Genomic DNA, 19651 nt, shown 5'->3' with positions numbered 1-19651 from the left:
ATTTTTTAAATTAAAAAAACGATTCTTACCTATTACCATCGCAGCAATTGTTAACATCTCGTTCACACAATCAAATTCACAGGATGCAAGAAGAGCTTTGGCTAGTTGAGGGTCCAGGGGGAATTCAGACATAATAATTCCAACTTCAGACAGGTTCCCATCATCATCCAGCGCAGCCAAATAATCAAGATCCTCCAGTGCCTGCATCAGTGCCTCTGGGGCTGAGGGAAGATGGATAGATATTACCACTTTTTTGTTTTCTTTGCCTTAATCTGCAGGTTATGTGGAGGGAATTGCAGTGGAAGGGTCTCTCAAAACTAAAGCTGGTTATGCCGAGCATATTGTTAGTTATACTCAAAGTATGATGCAAACACATGAATCACATTTTTCTTAGAACTGAATGTGCAGCGCAACCATCCAAGTGAAATGATTGGTTGGGTTCCGTATTTGTTATTCATTAACAGCACGAAAGGAAGACTTGACATAAGACTGAGAGAAATTTGATTTCTCCACTGACCATTTATCATTTACAGTTTACCTTGCTCAAATGATTTGCAATTTCATAGAATTAGATAGGGCAAACCAGTTAGTCTCATTTCCTAATAGCCGTTCTTCCCCAAACATTTAACAACCTCCCTTTTTTAAAGCTCTTACAGATTTTCTATCTCGGAAAGCATTGGATGCTCAGTCACTGAATATATTCAAGACAGAAATCAATAGATTCTTGCCGGAAAATCTCAACAGGTCTAGCAGCATCTGTGAACAGACAAACAAACTTAACTTTTCCAGTCCAATCACGGCACTGAAGACCCGGGTTCGATCCTGGCCCCGGGCCACTATCCGTGTGGAGTTTGTACATTCTCCCAGTGTCTGCATGGGTCTCACCCTCACACCCCAAAGATGTGCAGGGTAGGTTGATTTGCCACACTAAATTGCCCCTAAATTGAAAAAAAAGGAATTGGGTACTCTAAATGTATAAGAAATTTTTTTATAGTTCAATATGACTTTTTCTTTACTGGGTCCATCTAAGAAATCAGACTGCCTCATATCTGCAATATCCAGCGTCTTCAGCAGAAACCCGTTTCAAACATAGCGGGAAGAGATGGTGGAGTATTAGTAATCCAGAGGCCCACACTATTGATCTGGGAACATGGGTTCAAATCCCATCATGACAGCTAGGGGAATTTAAATTCAATTGATAAAAATGTCTTTTAAGTAAGGAAGTCTGCTGTCCTTAACCTGGTCTGACCTACATGCAACTCCAGATCCAGAGTAACGTGGTTGACTCTTAACTACCCTCTGAATTAGCTAAGCAAACCACTCAGTTCAAGGGCTATTAAGGATCGGGTAATAAACACTCGTCTTGACAGTGACATCCACATCCCATGAAATAAAACATTTTTAAAAACTGCAGTGTTCAGTCATTTTGCTCTGCAAAGATAAATCGGTTTCTCTCTCCACAGATGCTATCAGACTTGAGTTTTACCAGCACTTTGTTTTTATTTCAGATTTCCAGTATCACGGTATTTTACTTTTATATGAATTGATTCTTGTACACTAAGGAAATAAAAGGGTAATGGGGATATTGCGGGAGGTGGAGTTAAGGTAGATGATCAGTTATGATCGTATTTAATGATGGAACAAGTTCAAAAGGCAAATAATCTACTCCTGCCCCTATTTCTCATGTTCGCAAGCATTATAGGAACAACAGAAAAAATGACTGAGGACTCAAGTAGAGGGGTACATCGCAAAACTAAGTTAATTTCAATAATTATCTGTAACAAGTTGTTTCCCATAACTGGATATTGTAGGCCATCGTGCACATCATACAAACTGCTGTGTTGCTTTTACCTGGCCTATCCAAGAAGTCGCATTGTCCCATATCTGCAATATCTAGCCTCTTCAGCAGAAGCACCAGGTGACTAAGGTTTGTTTCTGACACTCGAGGTGGTGGAACATCTGGCATCTTATTATGGAATGCTTCGGAGTACAAGCGGAAGCACTTCCCTAAAAAGCCAAAGATACAATGTTAAACAGCAGCCCTGTTTCCTCGTCTTGCTGCTGCAAAACGTTCCACAACATCACCACCACAGCAGTTCCAGGCAATACACGTTACATGTCCCGAGTTATCCAGAGTAAAGAGCCCAGACTTCTATAACTTACTCAAAATCATACTCTTGACTACAAGGCTCAGGATCATGCTCCTTCTCATCACCACTTCCAATCTCTTGGTAACCTGAAATGACGTCTTGGCTCTGCAAACTGTTGCTTGGTAATGTGTGGTGCTGTTTAGCGCCGAGTCTAATAAGAGTTCAAATTCTCTTTCCATTTCATTTGAGCTACTTTAATACCAGAGGTCAGGGATCTTTCTTATTTTTCCATTCAACTGGCAATGTTTTGCACTTGTCTGCAATAATGTCCACCTGCAGACACACTTACTAAAACTAGAAACAGGATGTTCTATTGAATAGTACTGTTTAATTAGGGCCTTGTAATTTTATCTGCGAGAGATACCGGCCAATGGAATATCTATCCTAAATGAGGGAGCCAGCCATCCTAGGTCTTGCACTGGGATTATACATGCTGCAAATACCCTTCAGTTGCCACTTCCTAATGCTTCTGCCCAAACGGTGCGTGGCTCCAACACACGGCTACTTAATGGTGGTCAGTGCGGCTGGTAAATGGAAATTCCAATAGCCTCTCCATCTTGTCCCATCCTTGATTAACTCCTGAAGGCCTTTCTTTTTAAGTGAAAAAAACTGTCCCCAGAATGTGGAAATTTGCCCACCTTCCATTGTTGCCCTGACTGTATGGTTTGCTCGACCACTTCAGGGAGAGCAAAGGGTCAACTATATAGTAAATTCAGATGCAAATTCGGATAGACTGATTAGACGTAGACAGTTCCTTTCACTGAAGGATAATTAGTGAAACAGTTGGCTGTTTATGGCCATCTGGCAGTTTGCAGTCATATAGGTTTTTTCTAGTGCTAGTCCAAATGTTATTTACCACATTTATTGAATTTAGTTCCATAACTTATCATGTTTGGATTCAAACTCCCTATCTCTGGGTTTGCTTTTGACTCATTTCCCCTTCCGTCTCGGAATTCTCTCACAATCCACTGTCTAGTAAAGAGCTTCGTCACAGTCCTCTTAATAAGTGATCGGTAAATTTAAGTTATTACTGAATACAACACTCTCAACAAAGCAATTTTAAATAAAGAGCGTCGAGTCAAAGATATTTTCTTTCGTATATAATTATTAATGAATCATAGACAAATGTTTACTGTAAATCATGCTGTCATATAATTTCACTTTTTTCAATTCTCATACGAGTGGAGTCAGACCACAAACAAAGATGAGTTTTTAAAAAAAAACTAAAATCAAGATATTTTAATATGAAAAGATGGACACTAACCACTATTTTCAAAACTACTTTATTTGTGGCAAAATAATAAGAAGTGGAAGCAGAAGTGTTTTTCCATTGAGCCTTTCAAACTTTTTAAATAATCATTCCATACTTTTGTAATGACATTTGCATGCATCAGACATTAGCTAATCAGAGGCATAAATGCCTGGCAATGAATGTTGTGGTAAGCAGACACCTACCAACTTCCCTTCGATTTCTCATCTGTGTTGGCCTTGGAAAGGGTCCAGGAGAGGATGTTTCCACTTGTCGGAAAAACTAGAACCAGAGGACACCATCTCAGACTAAAGAGGCGATCCTTTAAAACAGAGATGAGGAGGAATTTCTTCAGCCGGAGGGTGGTGAATCTGTGGGATTCTTTGCCGCAGAAGGCTGTGGAGGCCAAATCACTGAGTGTCTTTAAGACAGAGATAGATAGGTTCTTGATTAGTAAGGGGATCAGGGCTTAATGGGAGAAGGCAGGAGAATGGGGATGAGAAAATATCAGCCATGACTGAATGGCGGAGCAGACTCGATGGGCCGAGTGGCCTAATTCTGCTCCTATGTCTTATGGTCTTACACAAAAGACAATGCTGTGAATATGTAACTTTGAGACAGTAGTAATCGACTTTGTAGTAGGACAAACGGTGAACAAAGGCCATCAGGTTCCATAATGGTCTAATAACTGGTCAGAAGAGTGTTTCAGAGGACAACTGTCCCAGATTGAGTCACCCTGGTTGAACAGAGTATCCTCAGGATAAAAGCAACTTACTGCGGATGCTGGAATCTGAAACGGAAACATTTTCATTCTTTTTTTTTTAACTCACTTGTGCAGCCAAAGAAAAAGTGCAACTGTGCCAGTCCAGAATAGCTCTTGGATGCTCCATAAGCATTACCTTGAACTGATCTTCAACATTTTACTCGCCAGCATTTCTTACCTGGGCAGGTGTGGCCTAATCTCTGCCACCTCAGCTCAGCCTGGCTCTTGCTAATTGGCTGAATGACCTGCGAATCAGCCCGTATGCGAGGATTGTATACCTGGGGGGAAAAATGCCGAGTGAATACAGTTTAACAATAAAGTTAATAGAGATCGATGAACGTGAACTGTACAAGTTTAAAGAAGCAGTAGAATTTTGTTTATTGATTAGCACACTCCTAAATTTAACATGTGAGACAGCCTATGTGCTTTCAGGGGGGGGGGGGGGAAAAACTCTATTTTATATTGGGGTAACGGTCCCTTTCAGAATGCATTTTTCTGAAATAGGACTTTTAGTAAAGCAACTGAATTTCAGTAACTAATCTATTTAACACATTGCCTGGGAGATAAACAGCAGGAAAAGTGGTCAACAAGATGTTTATGGTTTTTGTTTCAAGCAGAGTTTCATTTTTAGTTTAGAGTACTCTGGCTGTGGAGCAAGGAACATTTCTACTGCAGGATTCAGTGGAAATTCTGGATGCTGGCTAAAAGCGTGTAAAACTCTTGTTAACTACTGACAATGAGTTGGACTTCTGGTTTAAGAGCTAGGAAGAGAAAGAGAGAGTGTTTTGGATATATAACTCCTGTGTTAAAAAACATTATAACCAAGATAATTCTGACTTGTGGTGGCTACGCTAAAAACACTAGCAATGCCCATGTTGAAATGTGAGTCTATACAATCATGGGATAGTTTGAGGAGATTTGAAAGGACAGCCTTGCCTAAAGTATGCAGAAGGCCCGAGAAACGCCAGCCCTGAAATGAATATTTGAAACAGTATTCAGGCCAACTGGTAAATCTTCCAATTTCTGAGAGTTTTGGGGGCGGTGTCAAGTCTGGAAAGAGGGGCAGCACAGTGGCACAGTGGGTTAGCCCTGCTGTCTCAAGGCACCAAGGTCCCAGGTTCGATCCCGGCTCTGGGTCACTGTCCCTGTGGAGTTTTCACATTCTCCCAGTGTTTGCGTGGGATCCACCCCCACAACCCAAAAGATGCGCAGGGTAGGTGGATTGGCCACACTAAATTGCCTCTTAATTGGAAAAAATTAATTGGGTACTCTAAATTTCTAAAACAAAAGGGTATGGAAAGAAAGTTAAGAAGTTAGGTTTTGGAGTAGAACTAACATTCATTATACTTTTAATATCTTTATGCAATGTATTCATGTTCTTTTGATTTTCATGTCATAAAATTATTTCCTTTTAAACTGTGAACCTAGTGGCTTCATTCTTTTAGTAAATATCTAGGTTTTTTGATTTCCAAAAAAAAACATTACTGGTCTCTCCTGACATCATAACAAATGGCGTACAATTTTAAAAAGAGCCTGCATCAGCACTCTATAACAAGCATCACGATTTGAGATGATGCAAGTCATGAATGAGTGACACGATTTCAAGATCAGTTAAGTAGGAGTTTATGAAAACTTTTTCAGATTTAGAACTGTTATATAAGGGTTGAATTTTAAAATGTGATTATTGTGGCTTAGTCAATTGCTACATTTAAGAAGGGATTAAATCTAGACGTGAGCAGAAATTCAAGTTCCAAAGACAACTTCTTCATTTGCAGATGAATAAACCGCACCAGATATTTGACTAGTTGTAAACATAATTAAATCAGGAAAGGTACTCAAATTGAAACCATTCTTAATGAAGTAAAGGAACTAGAAATATGGAGACAAACAAGTGTCACTGACAATTTACAGGATACCTTACTGACTGTGATCAGTGTGTTTTGCACGCGAGGGATGTGCTCTCCAATTACAGCAAACTTACTAATTTAAAACACTTGCTTTACCTGGAGGTTTAAAAACTTAACATCCCGCTTACTTGATTCACTCCATTATCACTTACACAAATATTAGATATAGTGGAGGGAAAAAAAATCCAATATAATTGCTGAAAAAAAGAGATATGCTGTCAAAGCTTGTGCTTGACATGATATCTTGGAAAGAAATTACCAACGGGGAACAACAACTTATACTGCATGAGAAGAGTGCGGTGATTGCTTGACAAATGGATACTGATTGGTAGAGGTGTTGCAGCATTGAACAGTTAACAACACAGCTGCACAGCTTTAAGGTAACAAAGAGTTGTATCTTGAAAGTGAGAGAGTAACTCTCTCCAACCTGTTCCAACTTCAAATTCACCTGAGAAACAACCTCTTCGACAGTCGACAACAAAATGTTTCCCAGTTTATTGAAAATATTCTGCTTCACAAAGCCGTCACATCAGCCAAAGCATCAACTCATCTAACAATTACAGGCCTGCACGAAAAAGACGGAGACAATGTTTGAATGGCACAGTTGCTAGCACTGTTGCCTCATCGCACCAAGCACTGCTGCCTCACAGCACCAGGGACCCAGGTTCAATTCTGGCCTTGGGTGACTGTGTGGAGTTTGCACATTCTCCCAGTATCTAATTGGGTTTCCTCCAGATTTTCCTGCCACAGTCCGAAGATGTGCAGGTTAAGTGAATTGGCCATGCTAAATTGCCCCGGTGTGCAGGTTAACTGGGGTTATGATGATAGTGCGGGGGAATGGGCTTAGGTAGTGCCCTCTGAGAGGGTCAGTGCAGAGGGTGAAGGCAGACACATGCTAGTTTATTTACTTGGTAATTTCTCTATTCTCCATTATAGGTTTTCCTGTCTGCTTCTAATGGACCCACATTTGTCTTTGCTAATCCTTCCCTTTTCACATACTAAAGAAGATTTTACAGTCACTTGTTTATATTAATTTTCTCTTTTCCCTTTCTTTATCCGTTTCTTTGTCCTCCCTTGCTGGATTCTAAAACGCTCCCAATCCTCAGGCTTGCCATTTTTTATGGTAACCTTTTAAGCCTCTTCTGGTGATCTCATACAATCTTTACCTTATTTTGTTAGCATGGTTGATTCACTTCAGTTGGATGAGAGACAATCATAATACAGTGGAAGGTCAATGGGAATTCATTCACATTTATCTAACACACTTAGTTTCACTGCTTCTGTTTTCCGTGCTGAATCAGAAAAGCAATCCATCTGGAATGTTCTTTACAGTCCATCCTTAAACAGAGGGATGTGTAATTCTCAGCATGGCTGTGACTCTCCATGTTTAATTAGATATTTGCTTAGTCAGGATCGCTTGCGCTCATAAACTAAAAGGTCAGATGATTTGCAGTGGACATTGTAAAAGACTGTTTAAAATTTCAAAAGCATTGACTGAAAGTTCATCAACATTACACGAGTCAAATATGGCAAAGGTGTCACTGAATATAAAAGACCATGAAATGGTCAAAAAATTATTAGAGTAAAGATACTGTGTCTGCTTTTGGAAACACTATGCAGCAATACTGTATGCAGTTGTGTGGTACTACCACAGTTTTAAATGGGATAGACTTCGAACAGATCTAGCAACTCAAGACTGGACATCATGAGGCGCTGTGGGCCATCAGCAGCAGCAGAATTGAACTTAACCACAATCTGCAACCTCATGGTCCAGCATATCCCCCACTCTACCATTACCACCAAGCCAGGGGTTCAACCCTGGTTCAAAGAAGAGTGCAGGAGAGCATGCCAGGAACACCAGGCATACCGAAAAATGAGGTGTCAACCAGATGAAGCTAAAACACAGGACTACTTGTGTGCCAAACAGCATAAGCAGCAAGTTATAAACAGAGCTACGTGATTCCACAACCAATATCAGATCTAAGCTCTGCCGTCCTGCCACATCCAGCCGTGAATGGTGGTGGACAATTAAACAACTCATTGGAGGAGGAGGCTCCACAAATATCTCCATCGTCAATGATGGAAGAGCCCAGCAAAAATATGCAAAAGACAAGACTGAGGTATTCGCAACAATCTTCAGCCAGAAGTGCCGAGTGGTGATCCATCTCCGTTTCCTCAAAGTTCCTAGCATTGATTGATTGATTTATTGTCACATATACCGAAGTGCAGTGAAAAGTATTTTTCTGCGGCCAAGGGAATGTACACAATACGTACACCCTAGACAAAAGGAATAATTGACAAAGTACATCAGCAAATAGGTAATTGGTTACAGTGCGGAACAAGGGTCAAACAAAGCAAATACATGAGCAAGAGCAGTATAGGGTGTCGCGAATAGTGTCTTACAGAACTCAGTCTTCAGCCAATAGGGTTCACTCCACGTGATATCAAGAATTAACTGAAGGCATTGGATATTGCAAAGACTATGGGTCCTGATAATATTCCAGTAATAATACTGAAGACTTGTGCTCCAGAACTTGCCGCACCCCTAGTCAAGCTGTTCCAGTAAAGCTACAACATTGGCATCTACCTGACAATGTGTAGTTGCCCAGGTATGTCCTGTACACCTTACAAGAGATGATCTAACCATCGCCCCTTGACATTCAGTGGCATTATCATCGCTGAATCCTCCACAATGAACATACTGGGGGTTACCATTGATCAGAAACTGAACTGGACATGCCACATTAATACTGTGGCTGCCAGGGCAGGTCAAAGGCTCAGAATCCTGAGTAACTCACCTCCTGACCCAGCCTCCCTGAACAGGCGCCGGAATGTGGCGACTAGGGGCTTTTCACAGTAACTTAATTGAAGCCTATTCATGACAATAAGCGATTTTCATTTTTTCATTTCATTTCAAAGCCTGTCAATCATCCACAAGACACAAGTCAGGAGTGTAATGGAATACTCTCCACTTGCCTGGATGAGTGAACCTCCAACAACACAAGAAGCTCGAAACCATCCAGGACAGCCGGCTTGATTGCTACTCCTTCCACAAACATTCAAACCCTCCACCACCAACGAACAGTGGCAGCCTTGTGTACCATCTACAAGATGCACTGCAGTAACTCACCAAGGTTCCTTCAACAGCATCTTCCAAACCCACAACCACCACCATCTAGAACAGGCATTGTCAAACTTGGTGGCACGACTCACGAGTGGGTAGCGGGCGGATGTCGGGAGGGTCATGGAGCCATCCATCGCGGAGCTCCCGATCGCACAGATCTGAGCGCAACAGCCGCAGCAGCTGGCTGTTAAAAACGGCAGCTGCAAGCAGCCTTCAAAATGGCCTCTACCATGTTAAAAAAAACATGCGGCCACACTGCGCATGCGTACCATCATTGGAGGGCATGTACAGTGCGGCCGCATTTTAAAAATGTGGTCACAGCTTTTTGGTTTACAAGTTCGGTGGGGGGGGGGTTTATTCCTTTATTTTAATTTTTTTCATTTATTTTATTCATTTTGTTATTTTTTTTTACAGGTTCAGCAGGGGTGGGGGAGGGGTTTGAAAACATTTTACCAGAAAATAATGCAGAAGAACTTTACACAGATGGTAACTCCATACTTTCCAACACCAGAAGGCTTCACCTTCATCCAACAGGTTCCATTAGAGGAGCGTGTATAAGGGCCAAAGGGACCCAAAACGATTTCCTCCATTTTTGTCAGCAGCAAACAAGGTAAGAGAAAATGGGGGGTCGTGCAGGCCGGCTGGCGTCGGTCGCGAAGGTTGGCCGGTTGGTAAAAATGGGTCCCCGGAAAAAAGTTTGAAGAACACTGATCTAGAATGACAAGAGCAGCAGATACCTGGGAACTCCACCACCTGGAGGTTTCCCTCCAAGTCAATCACCATCCTGACTTGAAAATATATCACCGTTCCTTCGCTGTCGCTGGGACAAAATTCTGGAACTCCCTCCCTATCTGCACAGTGAGTGTACCTACACCTGAAGGACTGCAGCGGTTCAACAAGGCAACTCACCACCACCTTCTGAAGGCCAACTAGGGATGGGCAATAAATGCTGGCCTACCCAGCGTTGCCCACAGCCCGTAAATGAATGAAAAAAAAAAGTTTTGATCTCCACATTTAAGGAAGGATATATTTGGTCTGGAAGTGGTACAGCAAATGTTCACTGGATTGGTTTCTGGGGTGAGAGGATAGTCCTTTGATGAAAGGCTGAGTAAATGGGCAAACACTATCTGAGGTTAAGATTGGGTGCTGATTACATTGAAACATAAGATTCTGAAGGGGCTTGTCTGGTACACACAGAGGTTGTTTCCTTGGGCGAAATTCTCCCCTACCCGGCAGGTCGGGGGGTTCCGGCGTAGCAGAGTGGCGCCAACCACTCCGGCCTCGGGCCTCCTCCGCACCTTTAGGGGCCAAGCCCTCACATTGAGGGGCTAGGCCCGCGCCGGAGCGGTTGGCACCACACCGACTGGCACCAAAACCGGCAACAACGGCCTTTGACGCCTGCCGCCGGCCGAAAGGCCTTCGTGGTTCGCGCATGCGCCGCTGCGTCAGCTGCTGCTGACTTCACCACCGGCGCATGCTCGCTGGGGGATTCTCTTCCGCCTCCGCCATGGTGGAGGCCGTGGCAGCGGCGGAAGAAAAAGAGTGCCCGATTGCGGGCCTGGCCACCGTGGGGGCACCCCCGGGGTCCGATGGCCCCGCACGCCCCCCAGGACCCCGCTCGCGCCGCCGATCCCGCCGCCACCAGAGGCGGTTCAAACCCCGGCGGCGGGAGAGGCCTCCCAGCGGTGGTATTTCGGCCCATCGCGGGCCGGAGAATCGCCGCAGGGGGCTCGCCGATCGGCGGGGGGGGGGGGGGGGGGGGGGGGGGGGTGATTCCCGCCCCCGCCAATTCCCGGGTGGTGGAGAATTTCTGCCACGGCGGGGGCGGGATTTTCGGCGGCCCTGGGCGATTTTCCGACCCTGCGGGGGGTCGGAGAATTTCGCCCCTTGGTTGGGAATTCTAGAAAATGAAGGCAGTTTCTGAATAAGGAGTTTAACATTTAGAACGGAGATGAGCAGATACGTCGTCACTTAAAGGGTTGTGAAACTTCGGAATTCTGGCAGAGAGAGACGTGGATGTCCATTGTTGAATATATTTAAGGCCGAAATGGACAAAATTTTGATCTATCAGAGAATAAATGGATATGGGGAGCAAGCAGGAGACTGGGATTGAGGCAGAAGATCAACACAATAATTTATAGCTGAAGGAATACAGTTTAAAGGCAAGGAAATGTTGCAATTATACAAGGCATTGGTGAGACCACGCCTGGAGTATTGTGCACAGTTAGGTTCCGTTATTTTAGGAAAGATGTAGTGGTATTGGAGGCAGTTCAGAGGATGTTCAATCGATTGATTCCAGAGATGAGGGGCTTGTCATATGTGGACAGATTGAACAGTTTAGGCCTATACTCTATAGCGTTTAGAAGAACGAGGGGAGATCAAATTGAGGTATACAAGATGATAAATGGTATGAATAAAGTAGACACAGAACGGATGCTTCCTCTTGCGGGGCATTCTAGAATGAGAGATCATAGTCTTAGGATAAGAGGTAACAGATTTAAAACAGAGTTGAGGTAAACTACTTCTACCAAAAGGTTGAGAATCTGTGGAATTCCCCAGAGTGCGGTCGATGCTGGGACAGTGAGTAAATTTGAGGAGTTAGACAAATTTTTAATTGGTAATGAGTTGAAGGGTTATGGAGAATGGGCAGGATGGTGGAGTTAAGGCCAAGACGAGATAAGCCATGATCGAATGGCTTCGTCAGTTACTGCATGTCGGAAGGAATGAAATCAAAGTTGAGCAAGAATTTAAAGAAAAAGGGGAAAAGAATAGGGAAATGAAATTGGAGAGAATTATTTATTTGAACTTATTAATACTAATTCCCTCCACCATATACTATTTTATAAATTGACGCTATGATAATTAGAGATTTGGAGAATTGATCAATACCAAGGAATTAATCAATACAAGTGAATAGTAATTTTCATTTATACCACATCTTTAAAGGTGCAGTATAAATGCAATTACCATTCCCGATTCCCAAATAAACTTTGGGGGAAAATCTCCAAATAAAATTGCTGAAAATAGTGGGCTCCTTTTGCCAATATTAGCAATTAAAATGATGAATCATTTCTATATATATTACATTGAGGCTGTTTTCTGCACACATTTTAAAATTACAAAGGATCAAAGTTCAGTGTATGAAATAAAGTTGTAACATTGTGTGAAGAGCACCAACTACAGGCAACTCTTGTGTGCTGCAATCTTGGAACTACTTGAGGAAGCAGACTACTGGTAGCTCTTGGCGATTTAAAAGCTGTTAGATTGTTCAGTTGTTTCCTTCCTGCTTTAGAATTAAAAAAGGAATTGTACCCAAAGTAAGTAAGTGACCATACCGAGCTCTGCTATAAGAATGTGGTGGCACGTTGGCACAGTGGTTAGCACCAGGCACCCAGGTTCGATTCCAACCTTGGGTGACTGTGTGGAGTTTGCACATCCTTCCTGTATTTGCCTGGGTTTCCTCCGGCTGCTCTGGTTTCCTCCCACAGTCCAAGATGTGCAGTTTAGGTGGGGTGCTCTTTCAGAGGGTCGGCGCAGACTCGATGGGCTGAATGGTGTCCCTTTCTCCACTGTAAGGATTCAATGCGTATGCAAATACATGGAACCACTTGTGTGTCAGTCAAAAAGACTGACCGACTCCTCTTGATTCATGAAACCTGCCCGCTTAAATCATGGAAACTTTGTAGACATACTTGTGAATTTATAATGCCACTGATTCCCAGGGAGTACAATGTTTCTACTAGGGAAAGCAGTCAAGGCACAGAAAGCTATTCGCATACAATAAATTATGCATTTTGCTGTTGTGTCAGTATGTTCTCCCCTCAAAACTAGCAAAACTGTTTCAGATCTGATTTTGTGTACATCTAGCCTCCATGTTAATGCTCATTTATGATGTTGTACAAAGAAATCATAATCAATACAGTGCAAAGTAAAACAAACATTCATCATAGGGTAGAGTAGTATCATTGTTACACTAGGGGCGTTCTGTCATCGGTCTTGCCACCAATTATTTCTCAACCAACACCTAAAAAAGGATATGGTTATGTTTGTGTGACCTCGCTGCCCTGTTTCCGACATTACAATAACTACACCTTAAAACCAAACTTCAGCTCTTGTAAGGCACTTTCAAATATATTGAGGTTGTGAAAGGTGCTACTGAATTACTGAACTAGGGACTGGTTTAGCTCACCAGGCCAGCAGCACGGTTCGATTCCCGTACCAGCCTCCCGGACAGGCGCCGGAATGTGGCGACTAGGGGCTTTTCACAGTAACTTCATTGAAGCCTACTCGTGACAATAAGCGATTTTCATTTCATTTCAATTGCAGGCTTTCATTGGATGACAAAACCAGAGCTCGTGAGCCCAAACCCTATTTGGTCAGGAAATCAATAAAATCTGCTCACTGGGTGTGCGAGCAACAAATACTGGGCAGGTAGAATTGCCACAAAAGAGAGTCCATGACATCAGAGTAACTAGGGCCTTCATGTTCACATCCAAGCGTTGGGTACATTCTGATATGGGGGTGATTTGCTTCACAGAGGGATAGTTCCATAAAGCTAGAATGCAAGCTGGTGACATTGAACTGGAACAACAAATGCCTGCCAATTCCAAAATGCTTTTTTTCTACTGATAGTACCAGGTCATCATGTAAATCCTCATTCATTTGGCAGGTCATTCAAAAAAAGTCTATTAATCACATGGCAATAGATGGCATGGGTAGTCACAAAGTCTAGAGACACACAGCTAGGCATGCAATTTCACTATTCATGTAGACGTACATGCTACCAACAAGAAATACAGAGTGGTTCTCCTTTAATAAAATACCCTATTAAAAATGAAGCGCAGTTTCGCGGGTAATGATTTTAGAGAATGTCAATGCAGGTTACTCAGTACTAAGATGCACTAAAGGGAAGGCTAGATAAGTAAAAGACGGAGAAAGAAATAGAAGGTGCTGATTGGGTTAGAAACTGGGAGAAGGGTTTGCGGAGCATGACCATCAGTTGGGCCGAAAGGTCCAAATTCAATGTAGTTTAATGTAGCTTGTGAGTTGGCCCTTCAACACGCTAACTGGCACTCAATTACAATCTCACTTGGATGGCTGTGGGAGAAATGGTGAACTGCTACACTGATTAAGCAGGTGGTGTAGAGTAGTGTGAGCTTATACTTGGGATCGAGTGCTTTGTGTACATCTTGGCACAACCTAACCTGCCCGGGAGGAATCTGATGGGATGGGGTGGGATTGGATGCTTATTTTTCCAATGAAAAAGAAAACCAAGCAGGTTGTAAAATGTGTAGTGGATCTTCCCAGACTCCTGCGTTGCAGATGAGGTGGAAATGAACCTGTAAATGTTTATTCCCCAGCACCAATGGGTGACCTCAGACGGTACAAATAATAAAAAATGATTAAAAGCAGGCAAAATGTGTCCAAAACAGGAGTAAAACAAAACAATAAATATAAATTCAAGAGTTTTCTTGTGAAGTAAATAATAATTTAGATTTGAAACGTAATCGTTAATAGCACAAAAAATGTACGTAGGAGTCGAAGAGTTCACTTACATTTTTTTGTTCCATTCCAGAGTCTATTACATAAGTAACATCGATAGCAAATGAAGAATCTGCTAATGAGTCTGCAATAATGATCTTCCTCCGGTAATCCTCAAATCTCTGGTTGTAATTTTCATAAATTTTTTGGAAGTTGCTTCCGATGCCCGAATGCAATGGGATGGGAATGAGCTCGCCCAACTGAGACCCAATAGCACCCCCTTCTGTTCGTATAGTTTGACAGCAGTCTGTTATCTCCTGGAAAACAAGAGATAAGGTATATTATTCTGCTAGTTGATTGCTGGTCATCAGGAAACGACCACCTAGTTTAAGTGAACTGACTGCAAATTGAAGTACTCGGCTTCAAGCAGTCATTGTGACGCAGCATCACTGCTCCTCAGCAAGCTTCAACAAAGTAATACATTTTGGAAGGAAGAATGAGGAGAGGCAATATAAATTGAATGGTACAATGTTAAATGGGATGCGAGGAGTGTCTACGGGCTCACATACTCAAATCTTTGAAAGTGCCAGAAAATATTCAGATTGCTGCAAAAAGCAATAAAGTTGCATCAAATATTTTGAAATCACCGGTTGGGCATCAGTTAGAGGATTGTGTCAAATTCTGTCTGGCAGATTTTAGGATAGTCGTCAAGGCCTTTTGGACAGGGCACAGAGAAGGAAATGAATAGAAACCTTTTTGTGCAGTGATGAGCTAGGTGTTAGATTTAACAGTAATTTTCAAAAGGAAATTGGATACCTGTGGAACAGGAGGAGACTGGATAGTTCTTTGCGGTATCATACCTGTCTCGAATAGCAGTGTCCCTAAATGATCCATCCTCAGTTGTCACCGAGCATTTCGCTTAACATTTTATCCAGTCAAACTTTTCCCCACCTGTCTCCTCCTTGCACCACTGAGTTGTTCAGACCCTATCTGCACAGTCACACGTTTTTCCGTATTTGCCTCCTAAAAATCCATGTGTACATGAATAAGACACTCCTAAATTTACGAGCCACCTTAGTGTGTAATCCCATTCTAGTGGTTCAGAGCTTTAGACTGCATGGACCCAAATTACTAGAATTTTTTGTCATAAACCTTTAACTCCAACTCACTCCACTTAGAAAATACAAGAATGGGGATGAAAAAAATATCAGCCATGATTGAATGGCGGAGCAGACTTGATGGGCCGAGTGGCCTAATTCTGCTCCCATGTCTTAAGGTCTTAAAACATCATACAACCAAAGTCTTTATTCACTCCTCCTAACTCCTCCTTTCTTGCTTCTCCATCCCTTTACACTTACACCTGTGAAAGAGCTTGCACCTTGAGAATGAGAAATTTAAGCAATCAATAATGGCAAAGAAAATATACTGGAGATATTAATGGGACTAAAAGCCAACAAGTCTCCTGACAATGATGGCCTACATACCAGATACCCTTAATAATCTACTGTGACCACAACAGATTTGACAGAGGTATTCAAAATCACGAGAGGTTTCGGCAGCTAGAGAGAAACTGTTTCCATTAGTGCAAGGATTGAAAACACGAGGGCACAGATTCAAGGTAATAGCCAAAAGACACAAAAGCGATACGAGAAATAACTTATTCATGCAGCAAGTGATTGTCTGGAATGCACTGCCTGAGAGTGTGGTGGAGGCAGTTTTGCTCAAAGCATTCAAAAGGGAACTAGGCTGGTTACAGGGGGCAGGTATGAGAATGTCACTATGTGACTTGCTTATTCGGAGAACCGTGGCAGACACGATGGGCTGAATGGCCACCTTCTGCACTGTAACAATTCTACTATTCAGTGATGAGAGCAAACCATGGAATGAGGAAAGGCCACTTTGCCGACATGTACACACTCAACTCAACGGAAATACTATGGACCATGCACCCATTAGACATAGGATCAAAGAATAATATGGTACAGGAGGATGCCATTTGATATATCATGCCTATGCCAGTTCTTTGTTACAGCTATCCAATTAATCTTACACTCCTGCCCTTTCCCCACAGCCCAGTAAGTTTCTTTTCCCCTCAAGTATTTATCCAATTCTCTTCTGCTTCCATTATTCTTTCAGTTAGTGTATTCCAGATAACAGCAACTCACTGTGTCAAACCACTGTGTCACTTGTGCTTCTTTCACCAATCACTTTAAATCTGGGTCCTCTGTTACCGACAGATACTTTCTGCCACTGGAAACAGTTTCTCCTAATCTACTTTATTTAAATCGTTCATGATTTTTGAACACTTTTATCAAACCTGCTCTTAACATTCATTGCTTTATAGAGAGCAACTCCAGCTTCTTCAGTTCCCACAGAACAGAAATCCCCATCTCCGCTATCATTCTAAGAAATCTCTTCTGCACCCCAGCCAAGGCTTAGTGACACTTACAGAGGATGTTTCTTGTGATATTAGTTCAGGCCTTTGGTGCTGTGAGAATCAAAACTGCAAATGCCACATCACAGTGACATCCTAGCCTCAGATATCCAGCTATTCCAAAAAACAAGTTACACTCTTCAAAACCACAATCACAGTCTAAAGTAGCCAGCCTAAGCATGTAGGACTACATGGATCTTACGAAGTTAAAATTAATAAATGAGCTAAAATTTAATACTCATCTGCGGGAAATTGACTCTAATGCAGCTTAGTAATGATTCACCTTATGATTGTCATCGACAAGTTGTTGGATTCAGTTGGTAAACCTGAACTGATTATCTACATTAGGGTTGCTAGCCATCCAAGACTTCCCAGGAATTGAATATTCATCTTTGGACATTGTTGTAACATGGGGGAGAGAAAGAAATCAGAAGGAAATTAGAATAAAAATGCTGTTTTCCTCATTTTCTTTGAACACCTTTGATTATGAGATCTAAAAATGTTGAAGAGTGGGACTGTTTGGATGGGGTCTTTGAGTAGAGAGACCAGGTGACGGAAACCTCCAGGAATACACTCCATCAGCGTTGGCAACATAAACTAGCTGCAGACAAGCAGTTTGGGCAAATCAAGTACTTCTGGCAGCACAAGTCAAGAAATCATGCTCATCCAGTGACTGTCAACCCATTAAACGATTGAACTTGCTGGAAGCGCCAGATGGAGTGGGGAAGATAGAGGAACTTCTTCCACCCAAAAGGTGGACATCGACACCCCCAAAATGTAATTCATGGACTTGGGGAACAGGTTACCAGGAAAGGCCATTATAATTGCTTTTGAAATGCGATTAGAAGAGTTTCTGAATTTAAAAGAACATAAGAACTAGGAGCAGGAGTAGGCCATCTGGCCCCTCGAGCCTGCTCCGCCATTCAATGAGATCATGGCTGATCTTTTGTGGACTCAGCTCCACTTTCCAGCCCGAACACCATAACCCTTAATCCCATTATTCTTCAAAAAACTATCTCTCTTTACCTTAAAAACATGTAATGAAGGAGCCTCAACTGCTTCACTGGGGAAGGAATTCCATAGATTCACAACCATTTGGGTGAAGAAGTTCCTCCTAATCTCAGTCCTAAATCTACTTCCCCTTATTCTGAGGCTATGTCCCCTAGTTCTGCTTTCACCCGCCAGTGGAAACAACCTGCCCGCATCTATCCTATCTATTCCCTTCATAATTTTAAATGTTTCTATAAGATCCCCCCTCATCCTTCTAAATTCCAACGAGTACAGTCCCAGTCTACTCAACCTCTCCTCATAATCCAACCCCTTCAGCTCTGGGATTAACCTAGTGAATCTCCTCTGCACACCCTCCAGTGCCAGTATGTCCTTTCTCAAGTAAGGAGACCAAAACTGAACACAATACTCCAGGTGTGGCCTCACTAACACCTTATACAATTGCAACATAACCTCCCTAGTCTTAAACTCCATCCCTCTAGCAATGAAGGACAAAATTCCATTTTGCCTTCTTAATCACCTGTTGCACCTGTAAACAACTTTCTGTGACTCATGCACTAGCACACCCAGGTCTCTCTGCACAGTGGCATGCTTTAATATTTTATTGTTTGCTGTTATTCCTACCAAAATGGATAACCTCACATTTGTCAACATTGTATTCCATCTGCCAGACCCTAGCCCATTCACTTAACCTATCCAAATCCCTCTGCAAACTTTCAGTATCCTCTGCACTTTTTGCTTTACCACTCATCTTAGTGTCATCTGCAAACTTGGACACATTGCTCTTGGTCCCCAACTCCAAATCATCTATGTAAATTATGAACAATTGTGGGCCCAACACGGATCCCTGAGGGACACCACTAGCTACTGATTGCCAACCAGAGAAACATCCATTAATCCCCACTCTTTGCTTTCTATTAATTAATCAATCCTCTATCCATGCTACTACTTTACCCTTAATGCCATGCATATTTATCTTATGCAGCAACCTTTTGTGTGTCACCTTGGTCAAAGGCTTTCTGCAAATCCAGATATACCACATCCATTGGCTCCCCGTTATCTACTGCACTGGTAATGTCCTCAAACAATTCCACTAAATTAGTTAGGCATGACCTGCCCTTTATGAACCCATGCTGTGTCTGCCCAATGGGACAATTTCTATCCAGATGCCTCGCTATTTCTTCCTTGATGATAGATTCCAGCATCGTCCCTACTACCGAAGTTAAGCTCACTGGCCTATAATTTCCTGCTCTCTTCCTACCTCCTTTTTTAAACAGTGGTGTCACGTTTGCTAATTTCCAATCCACCGGGACCACCCCAGAGTCTAGTGAATTTTGGTAAATCATCATTAGTGCATCTGCAATTTCCCTAGCCATCTCTTTTAGCACTCTGGGATGCATTCCATCAGGGCCAGGAGACTTGTCTATCTTTAGCCCCATTAGCTTTCCCATCACTACCTCCTTAGTGATAACAATCCTCTCAAGGTCCTCACCTGCCATAACCTCATTTCTATCAGTCGCTGGCACTTTATTCGT

At 42.5% G+C, this 19651-nt stretch overlaps 1 protein-coding gene across 2 annotated transcripts in view; it reads right to left on the bottom strand.

Annotated features, from left to right (window-relative positions):
• Positions 1-19651, bottom strand: part of LOC119963848 (putative pre-mRNA-splicing factor ATP-dependent RNA helicase DHX32) — a 113680-nt gene that overhangs the window by 23625 nt on the left and 70404 nt on the right. For both annotated transcript variants that reach the window (XM_038793201.1, XM_038793202.1), the window contains exons 5-8: positions 14749-14991; positions 4341-4440; positions 1852-2007; positions 30-221 (exon numbers count right to left, since the gene is read on the bottom strand). In XM_038793201.1, the coding sequence (XP_038649129.1) occupies positions 30-221; positions 1852-2007; positions 4341-4440; positions 14749-14991 (691 nt within the window). The remainder of the gene's footprint in view (positions 1-29; positions 222-1851; positions 2008-4340; positions 4441-14748; positions 14992-19651) is intronic.

Source organism: Scyliorhinus canicula, chromosome 3 (genome assembly GCF_902713615.1).
Source record: "Scyliorhinus canicula chromosome 3, sScyCan1.1, whole genome shotgun sequence".
Taxonomy (NCBI): domain Eukaryota; kingdom Metazoa; phylum Chordata; class Chondrichthyes; order Carcharhiniformes; family Scyliorhinidae; genus Scyliorhinus; species Scyliorhinus canicula.
This window is presented reverse-complemented; position numbering and strand designations above follow the sequence as displayed.